This window comes from Schistocerca serialis, chromosome 4 (assembly GCF_023864345.2).
Source record: "Schistocerca serialis cubense isolate TAMUIC-IGC-003099 chromosome 4, iqSchSeri2.2, whole genome shotgun sequence".
In the NCBI taxonomy this organism is placed as follows: Eukaryota; Metazoa; Arthropoda; class Insecta; order Orthoptera; family Acrididae; genus Schistocerca; species Schistocerca serialis.
The window spans coordinates 913,391,572-913,404,809 of NC_064641.1; the positions used below are offsets into that span (position 1 = coordinate 913,391,572).

General features: G+C 42.8%; 1 protein-coding gene across 3 annotated transcripts in view; it reads right to left on the reverse strand.

Annotated features, from left to right (window-relative positions):
• The window catches only part of LOC126473588 (neo-calmodulin-like), a 109,488-nt gene extending 96,493 nt beyond the window's left edge, over positions 1–12,995 (reverse strand). Inside the window, exon 1 of one of the 3 annotated variants that reach the window (XM_050100734.1) lies at positions 12,906–12,995. Coding sequence is in view for 1 of the 3 variants with exons in the window: in XM_050100735.1 (XP_049956692.1) it covers positions 12,906–12,966 (61 nt within the window). In the remaining 2 variants the exon portion in view is untranslated. The remainder of the gene's footprint in view (positions 1–12,905) is intronic. The other 2 variants (XM_050100735.1, XM_050100736.1) reach the window with 2 other exon arrangements.
• Between the last annotated feature and the right edge of the window lie 243 nt (positions 12,996–13,238).

The window sequence follows — 13,238 nt, forward strand, 5'->3', positions numbered from 1 at the left end:
GTGGTCGTGATCATAATGTTAGGTCATCATCGCTGTGTAGAAGTCCCAATACAAAATAAGCTAATAATAAATATGAAAATTAATAATAATGAATATGGCGATGGCTAAGAACAGTGACTGAAAACTAAATACGTAGAAACACGGAGGTGACAAAAGTCATGGAATACCTCCCAATATCGTGTCGGATCTCCTTCCGCCCGGCTTGGTGCAGCAGTTCGACGTGGCATGGACTCAACAGGTCGTTGGAAGTCCGCTGCAGAAATGTTGAGCTATGCTGACTGTACAGCAACTCATAATTGCGAAAATGTTGCTGGTGCATGATGTTGTGCACGAACTGACCTCTCGGTTATGTCTCATAAATGTTCGATGAGATTCGTGTCGGCCGGTTTGGGTGGCCAAATCATTCGATGGAATTGTGCACACTGTTCTTCAAACCTGTCGCTAACACATGTGGCCCAGTGACATGGCATCGTTGCCTGGGAACATGAAGTCTATGAACGACTGCAAACTGTCTCCAAGTAGCCGAACCTAAAGACTTCCACTTAATGACTGGTTCCGATGAATTAGAGCAACCCAGTCCATTCCATGCAAACACAACCCACACCATTATGGCCAACAGCTTGCACAGTGACTTGTTGACAACTTGGGTCCATAGCTTCGTGGGGTCTGCCCCATACTCGAACCCTACCATCAGCTCTTACCAATAGCAAATGGGACTCATCTGACCAGGCAATGCTTTTCCAGTGTCTAGAGTCCAATCGATATGAGTACTGCAAGCGACGTTGTGCTGTTAGCAAAGGCATTCGCTCGGTCATCTGCTATTATATTCCATTAACGGCAAAATTCGCCACACTATCCTAACGTACACGTTGGCCGTATGTCCCACATTGATTTCTGCAGTTATTTCACGCTGTTTTGCTTGTCTGTTAGTGCTGACAACTCTACGCAAACGCCGCTGCTCTCGGTCATTAAGTGAAGGCTGTCGGCCAGTGCGTTGTCCATGGCGAGAGGTAATGCCTGAAATGTGCTGTTCTCAGTACACTCTAGACACTATGGATCGCAGAATATTGAATTACTGAACGATTTCCGAAATAAAATGTCCCATGCGTCTAGTTCCTACTACCATTCCGCGTTCAAAGTCTGTTAATTCTCGTCGAGCGGTCCATAATCACGATGGAAACCAATTCACAGGATTCACCGTAATACAAATAACAGCTCCAACAATGCATTTTCCTTTTATACCTTATGTACGCGATGCTATCGCCATCTGTATATGCTCATATCGCTACCCCATGACTTTGATCACCTCACTGTTTATTCTATATTGATAGATACGATCCTGCAAGTCGCTGCAGAGCGACAAATTTCGTGGAGTAAAAATATAACACGTTGCACACTGGAGTATCGTGATATTCATCGATGAATCGCGCCTCTTACGTGTTATTCTAGACACTGGCGTGTAGACTAGGATGAACCCATCGACACACTCGAGACATCCTGGAAGTTATCATTAGGATGGACGTTGGGCAATGATCGCAGCTGCTGTTACGATTTACATAAAAAATGTGCACGGTGTTGTCGATCTAAGGGAAATAATTTCGAAGGAGAAAGGAGAGCGATAAGAGATATTTTCGTCTCGCCCGTAGTATAGCAGGCCCCGACTTCTCATTTCCAAGAACGACAACGGCAGTCCCCATGGAGCAGTCCGAGCTCTACAGACAATGAAGAATGCTGGGCCATCACGGGAATGAAGTGGCTTACACATTCTCGCGGCCTTAATCCCACAAATCAAGCGTCGTTCGCTCTCACGGGACGTGTTGCGCACAGAATGACACTGCCTCGTATTCTCTGTGTCCTGTGAATCGCACGGAAGGAACAATACCCAGTGAAGTTAAGGGCTAGGAGGGAGTTTATGAAACAGTCGCGTTGCATGCTCTGCTGTCCGCTATGGTAGTACTCTTTAGCACTGCTCCTATGGTCATCATAATAATTCTCGTCAGTGGGCAGTACTGTCCAGACTGCATCTTCCTGGTTATTGTTATTTTTCGTTCGTCCGTGGTGACGAAGTTTTACCACATCTTGTAAATGAAGTTGGAATTGTTAAGAGCAGGGGTCTTCCTTAACGAGGTGGATTAACGGTATATTCTTAGGCCCATAATAAAACTATCCTATATATGAAGGGTGTCTCACCTAACTCTGCCACCTCAAATGTATCTGGAACAACAATAGATATTCAAAAAGGGTTTTCACCAGCATGAACGTATGGCTTGGACTTATGAAACCAAAAACTATGCGAAATTTTAAAACGTAAACAAATACTATTTTCAACACAAAGTTGTGTATTTTTATATGAACACCCGCTAGGAAAAAACACAAAATTAATGACGTTGGTTGCATCGCAATACGTCAATAACATCCCGAGAAATTGCGAAGCGAAGTTGACGCTTGAAATACATGGCGTGCACAGCTAGCACACGTCCTGAGACTCAAGCGTGCACCTCACGCTGCCTGTGTCAGGGGCTCACACAATGGGAAGGTATGCACAATCCACAATAATAAACACATAACACGTCCAATTCAAAGTTAAGTTTATGGTTCAAATGGCTCTAAGCACTATGTGACTTAACATCTGAGGTCATCAGTCCCCTAGACTTAGAACTACTTAAACGTAAGTAACCTAATTACATCAGTCACAGCCATGCCCCAAGGCAGCATTTGAACTTGCGACCGTAGCAGCAGCGCGATTCCGGACTGAAGGGCCTAGAACCGCTCGGCCACAGCGGCCGACTTACATGGTGGGGGCAGTAATATTGTATGAGAGACATTCTCCCGCGCTTGCGTGTCATAGTAATCGAACATACCCTTACAGCTGCGAACCACCTGCATCACTTCATTCTTAATGTCTTTCCCGACGGTGATGTCATCTTTCAGCAATATAATTGTCCTCGTCTCTGAGCCAGAACCGTGCTACAGTGGTTTGAGGAGCATTATAGTGAAGTCATGTTGATGTCTAGGCAACCAAATTCGCCTGATGTAAATCGTACTGAATCCATGTGGCCGCTATCGAGCGCCATCACGGCGTACGCAAATCAGAGGCCTGTTATTCGCGCGAATTACATTACCTTCGTGTAAACCTCTTAATGCCACATACCTCTACAAACCTACCAACAAACTGTCGGATCCGCAGTTCACAGAATCAGTGATGTATTCCGTTCCAAGGACGGACAAAGAAGCTATTAAGTAAATAGTCATAATGTTTTGGCTCATCAGTGCACACTCTGTAAGACATGACAACATCACCCCATGGTGACCATAATAACACACTCAAACGATCGTTCAAACTGTCTAAGATGATTGCAATTCTTATCGTTTACAGGAGCATTTTTCAGCTACACCGAACTATTACTTCAAAGTGCGTATCTTCTTATATCAATGAGTGTAGTTACGCTTAGTTCTGACTAGTCGTTTCTTACATCGCAACATTACAAAAGAAAAAAAGCCAAGTGAAAAATTTATTAAGTCGTTTGCTCTTCGCAGCTGAAAGCTGTCAACGGCTCTGCCAGGTGTCAGGGGACTTCTTTCGTGGCCCTCCATACCACGTTCTCTGATTCTCCAGGAGGATTAGCGCAATGTAACACTCACATCGCTTCTTAACAGTCCTCCAGATGCTTTTCGAAGATCAGCTGTTATCGTGACGTGGTCTGTTCACATCTTAGTCACTGACGTAGTGCTTCTAGAATATCTTAGGTGCGTCATTAAGGCTGGCCCAGTTTCTGCACACATTTCTTTCATCTGTGATTGCCGCATAGTTTTACGAATAGTTATAGCTTGGTGACCGACACTCCGGATTTCAAATGATGTCCTAAGTCGATATTTTCAAAACGTCTTCTGTTCGATGTCCTGCCTCCTGTGATCACATCGCAGGCCATATAGTAACTGCTACTAAAAGAACTTACATCACTTTGTTTTTTAATTTGGCATTACATAGCCTAACATTGATTTCCTTCTTTCCCTAAGCATCTCGTAATCAATCTTCTATCATGTAAAAATATTACTTTTTTGTACAAAGTTCTTAAGGCCTGAAACAGAATACCTCCGAATTTAAGGTGAATCGTATTTCCTCCTTTCGAAACAAGCGATTTCTTAGGTGTTGCTAGGAACTTTTCGCCATCTACCGTGTGAAAATACTAATTTGCTAAGCATTTAAACAAAAAATGTTTCGTTGCTTCCAAGATGCGCCTAGTTTATTATGCTGTAGTAATATACTGAACTGTCTTACGTTAAAGAAGTGCTGTTAAAATACCTATTGTCCTACCTAGGTGCAGGTTGTCCGTGGTTCCTCCAAATCGGCCCTGCCGACTTCCGTGATGGTTTGTTAGTCCCTCTGAAAAGGATATGACCTCTTGCCATTCCCATTCTTGTCCAAACCGAGCATGTTTCCCGACACCAGTAACCATGGCGCTGAACGCCTATCTTCGTTATCTTTCGAGTTCGACCTTGTGCCCATCACTTCACGACGTATACGAAAAGTTAAACTGTAATCATTTTTCCTCCGCTATTCATCATCATCATCATCATCATCGTCACCTACTTCACGGGTCCTTGGGCCACTGGCCGTCCATCAGTCCACTTCGTCTTTGGTCTTCTCATACTACTGTTGCCTGTTGGTTGATGCTGAGGGGGCTTGTTTTGGCAGTTGCTCGTTGCTTTTTCGAGGGACATGGCTAGGCATAGTTTGCCTTTATTCTTCAGTTTTTTTGTGTTGTTGAGAAGATCCTCCATTCTCTCCTTACGTCTTCATTGTGGACGTGATTTGATCTGCTGCAGCCTTTATCTCCTCCGAAAATCTTCATTCCTGTGTCCTGGATTTGGTTCCTTACGCTCATTCGTAGAAGAACTGGGACTACAGTTGCGCTGTAGAAATTTATCTTCATTTCCCTGAGGCAGGTTTTCGCCAATATTGTTCTGATTTTCTAGCACATGCTTGAGATTCTAACTAAATTTCTCTTGTCTCGATAGTACTCATACAAGACAATGCAGCAAAGGTATTTGTTGTTGTTGTGGTCTTCAGTCCAGAGACTGGTTCGATGCAGCTCTCCATGTTACTCTATCCTGTGCAAGCTTCTTCATCTCCAAGTACCTACTGCAACCTACATCCTTCTGAATCTGCTTAGTGTATTCATCTCTTGGTCTCCCACTACAATTTTTACCCTACAATACTAATTTGGTGATCCCTTGATGCCTCAGAACATGTCCTACCAACCGATCCCTTCTTCTAGTCAAGTTGTGCCACAAATTTCTCTTTTCCCCAATTACATTCAGTGCATCCACAATGGTTACCTTAGCTACCCATCTAATCTTCAGCATTCTTCTGTAGCACCACATTTCGAAAGCTTCTATTCTCTTCTTGTCTAAAATATTTATCGTCCATGTTTCATTTCCATACATGGCTACATTCCATACAAATACTTTCAGAAAAGACTTCTTGACACTTACATCTATACTCGATGTTAACAAACTTCTGTTCTTCAGAAACACTCTCCTTGCCATTGTCAGTCTACATCTTATATCATCTCTATTTCGACCATCATCAGTTATTTTGCTTTCCAAATAGGAAACTCATCTACTACTTTAAGTGTCTCATTTCTTAATCTAACTCCCTCAGCATCATCTGATTTAATTCGACTACGTTCCATTATCCTGATATTGATTTTGTTGATCTTCATCTTGTATCTTCCTTTCAAGACACTGTCCATTCCGTTCAATTGCTCTTCCAGGTCCTCTGCTGTCTCTGACAGAATTACAGTGTCATCGGCAAACCTCAAAGTTTTTATTTCTTCTCCATGGGTTTTAGCTTCTACTTCAGATTTTTCTTCTGTTTCCTTTACTGCTAGCTCAATACATAGATTGAATAACATCGGAGATAGGCTATAACCCTGTCTCACTCCCTTCCCAACCACTGTTTTCCTTACATGCCCCTCGACTCTTGTAACTGCCATCTGGTTTCTGTACAAACTGTAAAAAGATTGTAAAAAGCCTTTCGCTGCCTGTATTTTAGCCCTGCCACCTTCAGATTTTGAAAGAGAGTATTTCAGTCAACATCGTCAAAAGCTTTCTCTATGTCTACAAATGCTAGAAACGTAGGTTTGCCTTTCCTTAATCTATCTTCTAAGATAAGTCGGAGGGCCAGTATTGCCTCACGTGTTCCAACATTTTTACGGAATCCAAACTGTTCTTCCCCGATGTCGGAATCTACCAGTTTTTCCATTCGTCTGTAAGGAATTCGTGTTAGTATTTTGCAGCCGTGACTTACTAAACTGATAGTTCAGTAATTTTCACAACTGTCAACACTTGCTTTCTTTATGATTGGAATTATTATATTCTTCTTGAAGTCTGAGGGTATTTCGCCTGTCTCATACATCTTGCTCACAAGATGGTAGAGTTTTGTCATGGCTGATCTCCCAACGCTACCAGTAGTTCCAGTGGAATGTTGTCTACTCCCGGGGCATTACTTCGACTTAGGTCTTTCAGTGCTCTGTCAAACTCTTCACGCAGTATCATATCTCCCATGTCATCTTCATCTACGTCCTCTTCCATCTCCATAATATTGCCCTCAAGTTCATCGTCCTTGTATAGACCCCTCTATATACTCCTTCCACCATTCTACTTTCTGTTCATTGCTTAGTACTGGTTTTCCATCTGAGCTTTTAATATCCATACAAGTGGTGCTGTTTTCTCCAAAGGTCTCTCTAATTTTCCAGTAGGCAGTATCTATCTTACCTCTAATGAAACATGCCTCTACATCCTTACATTTATCCTATAGCCATCCCTGCTTAGCCATTCGATCTCATTTTTGAGACGTTTGTATTCCTTTTTTTCCTGTGCTGTCCTTAGGTTAGTTAGGTTTAAGTAGTTGTAAGTTCTAGGGGACTGATGACCATAGATGTTAAGTCCCATAGTGCTCAGATCCATTTGAGCCATTTTAATCTACAGTTCATAACCAATAGATTGTGGTGAGAGTCCACATATGCCCATGGAAATGTCTTACAATTTGAAACCTGGTTCCTAAATCTCTACCTTACCATTATATAATCTATCTGAAACCTTCCAGTGTCTCCAGGCTTCTTCCATGTATACAAGCGTTTTTCATGATTCATAAACCAAGTGTTATCTATGGTTAACGTGTGCTCTGTGCAAAATTCTACTAGGCGGATTCCTCTTTCACTCCTTACCCGCATTCGGTATTCACTTACTACCTTTCCTTCTCCTACTATCGAATTCCAGTCCCTCATGACAATTAAGTTTTCGTCTTCGTTCACTATCTGAATTACGTCTTTATCTCATCATCATCATACATTTCTTCAATCTCTTCATCATCTGCGGAGCTAGTTGGCATATACAGGGTGGTCACTTGATCGTGACCGGGCCAAATATCTTCGAAATAAGCGTCAAACGAAAAAAACTACAAAGAACGAAACATGTGTAGCTTGAAGGGGGGAACCAGATGACGCTATGGTTGGCCCCCTAGATGACGCTGCCATAGGTGAAACGGATATCAACTGCGTTTTTTAAAATAGGAACCCCCATTTTTTATTATATATTCCTGTAGTACGTAAAGAAATATGAATGTTTTAGTTGGACCACTTTTTTGGCTTTGTGATAGATGGCGCTGTAATAGTCACAAACACATGGAATTTAGACGAACAGTTGGTAACAGGTCAGCTTTTTAAATTAAAATACACAACGTAGGTACGTTTGAACATTTTATTTCGGTTGTTCCAATGTGATACATGTACCTTTGTGAACTTACCATTTCTGAGAACGGATGCTGTTACAGCGTGATTACCTGTAAATACCACATTAATGCAATAAATGCTCAAAATGATGTCCGTCAACCTCAATTCATTTGACAATACGTGTAACGACATTCCTCTCAACAGCGAGTAGTTCGCCTTCCGTAATGTTCGCACATGCATTGACAATGCGCTGACGCATGTTGTCAGGCGTTGTCTGTGGATCACGATAGCAAATATCCTTCAACTTTCCCCACAGAAGGAAATCCGGGGACGTCAGATCCGGTGAACGGGCGGGCCATGGTATGATGGTGCTTCGATGACCAATCCACCTGTCATGAAATATGCTCTTCAATACCGCTTCAACCGCAGGCGAGCTATGTGGCGGACATCCATCATGTTGGAAGTACATCGCCATTCTGTCATGCAGTGAAACATCTTGTAGTAACATCGGTAGAACATTACGTAGGAAATCAGCATACATTGCACCATTTAGATTGCCATCGATAAATGGGGGCCAATTAGCCTTCCTCCCATAATGCCGCACCGTACATTAACCCGCCAAGGTCGCTGATGTTCCACTTGTCGCAGCCATCGTGGTTTTTCCGTTGCCCTAAAGTGCATATTATGCCGGTTTGCGTTACCGCTGTTGGTGAATGACGGTTCGTCGCTAAATAGAACGCATGCAAAAATCTGTCATCGTCCCGTAATTTCTCTTGTGCCCAGTGTCAGAATTGTACACGACGTTCAAAGTCATCGCCATGCAATTCCTGGTGCATAGAAATATGGTACGGGTGCGATCGATGTTGATGTAGCATTCTCAACACCGACGTTTTTGATATTGCCGATTATCGCGCAATTTGTCTAGTACTGATGTGAGGATTAGCCGCAACAGCAGTTAAAACACCTACTTGGGCATCATCATTTGTTGCAGGTCGTGGTTGACGTTTCACATGTGGCTGAACACTTCCTGTTTCCTTAAGTAAAGTAACTATCCGGCGAACGGTCCGGACACTTGGATGATGTCGTCCAGCATACCGAGCAGCTTACATAGCACACGCCCTTTGGGCATTTTGATCACAATAGCCATACATCAGCACGATATCGACCTTTTCCGCAATTGGTAAACGGTCATTTTTAACACGAGTATTGTATCACGAATCAAATACCGTCCGCACTGGCGGAATGTTACGTGATACCACGTACTTACACGTTTGTGACTATTACAGCGGCATCTATCATAAAGCAAAAAAAGTGGTCCAACCAAAACATTCATATTTCTTTAAGTACTACACGAATATGTAATAAAAATGGGGGTTCCTATTTAAAAAAAAAAAACGCAGTTGATATCCGTTTGACCTGTGGCAGCGCCATCTAGCTGGCCAACCATAGCGCCATCTGGTTTCCCCCTTCATGCTAGACGAGTTTTCTTCTTTGTAGTTTTTTCGTTTGATGCTTATTTCGTGAGAGATTTGCCACCACACACACACACAAACAGACACACACACATATATATATATATATATATATATATATATATATATATATATATATATATATATATATATATATATATATGGTGTCTCACCTAACTCTGCCACCTAAAATATCTCTGGAACAACAATATATATTCAAAAACGGTTTTCATCACCATGAACGTACGGCAGGGGCTTAGGAAACCAAATACTATGCCAAATTTTAAAACGTAAACAAATACTATTTTCAATACAAACTTGTGTATTTTTAAATGGACACCTCCTATTATTTCGTATGCAATCAGTAGCATGAAAAATGGCAAAAATAATGGCGTTGGTTGCATCGCAATACAATAACATCTCGAGAAATTGCGAAGCGAAGTTGACGCTTGAAATAAATGAAGTGCACGTCCTGAGACTCAAGCGTGGACCTCACGCTGTCGGTAATCGTGATGTTATTGACATACTCCGTCATTGGAGTGTTAATGTTTGGTGTGGTATTGTATGACAAAATATCACTGGCCTATATTTCATTGATGACACTTCTAAAGGGGGATAGTTTAGCCCCTTTTTGAGCTGTACCGTACTTGAACCGTTCTGCCTCTTATAATGTGTCAAAATAATGCAGTATCAGATTGATGGATGTTCTGCACGTATGATAACGGCATCAATGCAGTCGTCAAAGTAATAAAAATAGCAGTTGGAAAAAGAAGTCATATACCGCGTGTTACCAACTTACACAGCTTATTAGCAAAAAAAAATCTACCGAAAATTCTGTCAACTCTCGGAGTTCATTGCTGCTGTAAAAAGATTGTATTGTCGTCCAAACAAAATGTAATAGCAACTGAAAACCTACGAAATGAGGCAGACCTCAAACTAATTCAAGAAGAATCCACTGGATAGAATTAAGGTCCTACATGATTGACAGATTTCTGCAGGTGCGTCCATTGGTTAATAATATCACGAGCTGCCTTGCTAGAGCATCGCTCATGTTAACACTGGCAGATGTTGTAGATCTGGCAGATGTTTCTGATATTCTGCAGTCTAAAGAAGTGAATACTCGTGACATTTGGGTAGAAAATTACGTTCTAAGTCAAAGGACATGTGAAATTAATCCCAATAATTGGCATGTTTAATATCCAAAAACCTGACATGCAACAAATACGGGCACTGGAAACAATCTGAGGAGTACCATCATAACAGAAATAAAAAAAAAACCTTACTACTAACTGAACTTGTTAACGTATTGGTGATATCGAGGCTGTTCGGTCTAGTATTCAAGAACGTACACTTCCAAGATGCTTCAGCACGGTCGATGGCAATCAGAATTGTCATCAAGGACTTGCTTGCAGCTGTTGAAACGACTGTCAGTGAAGATGGTCAGCACCATGATGCACCACAGGAAAATGGAAACATCGTTACGATTTGTGGCGTGAACAATATAAAATAGCGCAAGAAAAAAAATTGTCTGACTGGTACAGAATCTGACCTAACAGCACACTTCAGTTATTATTTGAAAGCTGGTCTTCTATATCTTAAGCAAGATCCATAGAAGTACGGAATCACGTCATCGATACTACCCATCCAAATCTACAAAATAAAAGGGACTGAAGTATTTGAGAGCTACAGCATGTGAAAGATTGCTTCCAAAAGCAAGATTATGTTCTCTGTTAACAGTGCAACAGACTGAAGGGGAAACGTCTCTCAAAAACTTTACTTTTCGTCTGTTGACAAAAACTATTGTCGAGTCGTCATAAGTTGATCCCTGACAGTTTCACTGGCCTGGGCGCTACAGCTTCGTGCGCCTACCTCAGCCAACCACACAATACGATTTTGTAAACGTCTATGTTAAAGTCACAGTGTTGTCACAACCGTATAGCCGAATATTATTGTTTTCGCCTGCGGCCGTTGGCGCTAACAGCTAAAAGCTGGCAACAGCGCTGTTAGCTGCCAGGGATCTTCTTATACAAACTTGACTATAGTCGGATATGTGGCGTTAATTTTCTCCCTTTCTGTTCATCATAATAATGAACACGGCCACCAATTATCTTCAGAAATTAGCTTGGATTCTGCCGCATGCTCGCGATGTTCTACTGGCTATTGAAGAGAACAACCTTCAGCAGCTTGAACACTCCGGACTACGCTTCAGTATAAAGAAAACTGAAAACCGTTAATACAAATAATACGGACACAATTACGACCGACGGTACCGATGTACCAAACAGAAACATCTTCAAGTATTTTGGTTCAAGAAACACTGCCAAAGGCTCACTCGTCCCTGAAATAACTGTGTTCGCAGTGTATGACTTAAATGGCGGACGACGACTTGCGTGCTTTGTGATAATTAAATCTCGCACCGACACAAGTCGAAAATATACCACTTTTCAATCCTCCCAGTTGCCTTGCACGGTGCAGAATGAAATGATTGGCATTATTGCCCGGGAGATATCTCATGGTACAAGACTTTCCTATTTGACGCCACTTCGACGACTTGCCCTTTGATGAAGATAGGATGAAATGAATAGGATAACACAAAACACCCTGTCACCGAGCGAATAAAAACTCCGAGCCGGTCGGGAATCGAATCCGGGACTCCGCGCTCTAGAGGCAGCAACGCTAAACAGTATTTTTTTGTCGACCTGTATCTTCGTTGTTTTTTCGTCACTGGTTCTATGCGGATGTCGTATGACATGTTCAAATTCCGTAGATGAGAAACACAATCATCGCAGAGGGTAGGAGATGATGGGTGGGGGGGGGGGGGGGTAGACTCCTGATCGAACACGCTGAACTATCGTACAGGCTTTTTCTGATACTGTAAGCCCTTCGTTTGATGTACAAGGCGAAATCACAAGAAACTGACATAATTACAGAAATCACTAGACCACAAAGTGTGGACGGGATGCAGAATGCTGGATGATAACAAACGATACAGGGTAGCGACTTGAAATGGAAACCAAATGCTTCGATTGACATCTGGCCAGCCGCTTCATGATCATGGACCAATGACGAACACGCATGCGGTACGGAATGGTACCTCTCGCTAACAAGATGAGGGAACATCGCCTACAACGGTATGGACACGTACTTCGAGCAGACCAAGATATAATAGCAACACGTCGCTTTGTGTTGAAACGATAAATGGTGAACGACCATTTGAGAGATCAAGGCAACGTTGCCTAGATAACATCCGTATAGACTTCAAATTAGCGGTCCCCCAACATGACCAAACACAAGTTCGCGCCAAGTGGAGACAGCGGGTCAAAAGAGCGGTTACTGCCACGTTGTAGGACGATGCTGAAGCAGAAGAAGAACAACAACAATAAGAAATTTAATGTTATATAGTTGTGTATTTAGCAATGAAGAAACATTATGTTAAAAATAACAATGTTTCCACGTCGATGATGAAATCGAAATCAGCACCAATGATATGTCAACAGCGCACATCCCTTGCGACAACCAAACCAATACGTAGACGAGCGAGTATCGAAGGAAATCATTCCGTCCTGTTGAGAATTTTTGAGGAGAATATTTTGTCCGACCTAGTCAGCTCACAGTATGTAAGGAGACAGAGTGAGAGGGATAGGGAGGGGGAGCGGGAGGGGGGAGGTGAGAGGTAGACGGAGGCGGGCCGACTCACCGTGGTCCGGTCGCGTGTCCGGCGTGTGGCGTCGCAGCCCGCGGCGACTCTGGCGTTCCATTGTTGTGCGCTGGGCGCGAGCAGGTGAGCAAGTGGCGCCGCAGGCCGCCAGGCGCATGCGCTATCGAGCGCCAGGCGCCAGCCGCGGCCGCACACCGGCCTTTATCCCGTCTGCCGCTATGTTCTATTCTGCACTTCTCAGCTGCCAGACGTTTACACAGCCCACCATCATCTACGAGGTCCGTTCAAAACATTCAGGAACTTCGTCCACAAAATTTTTTCTACGTTTACCTTTTACTTATTGTGCACTGTCTCTTTCGAAATACTCTCCTC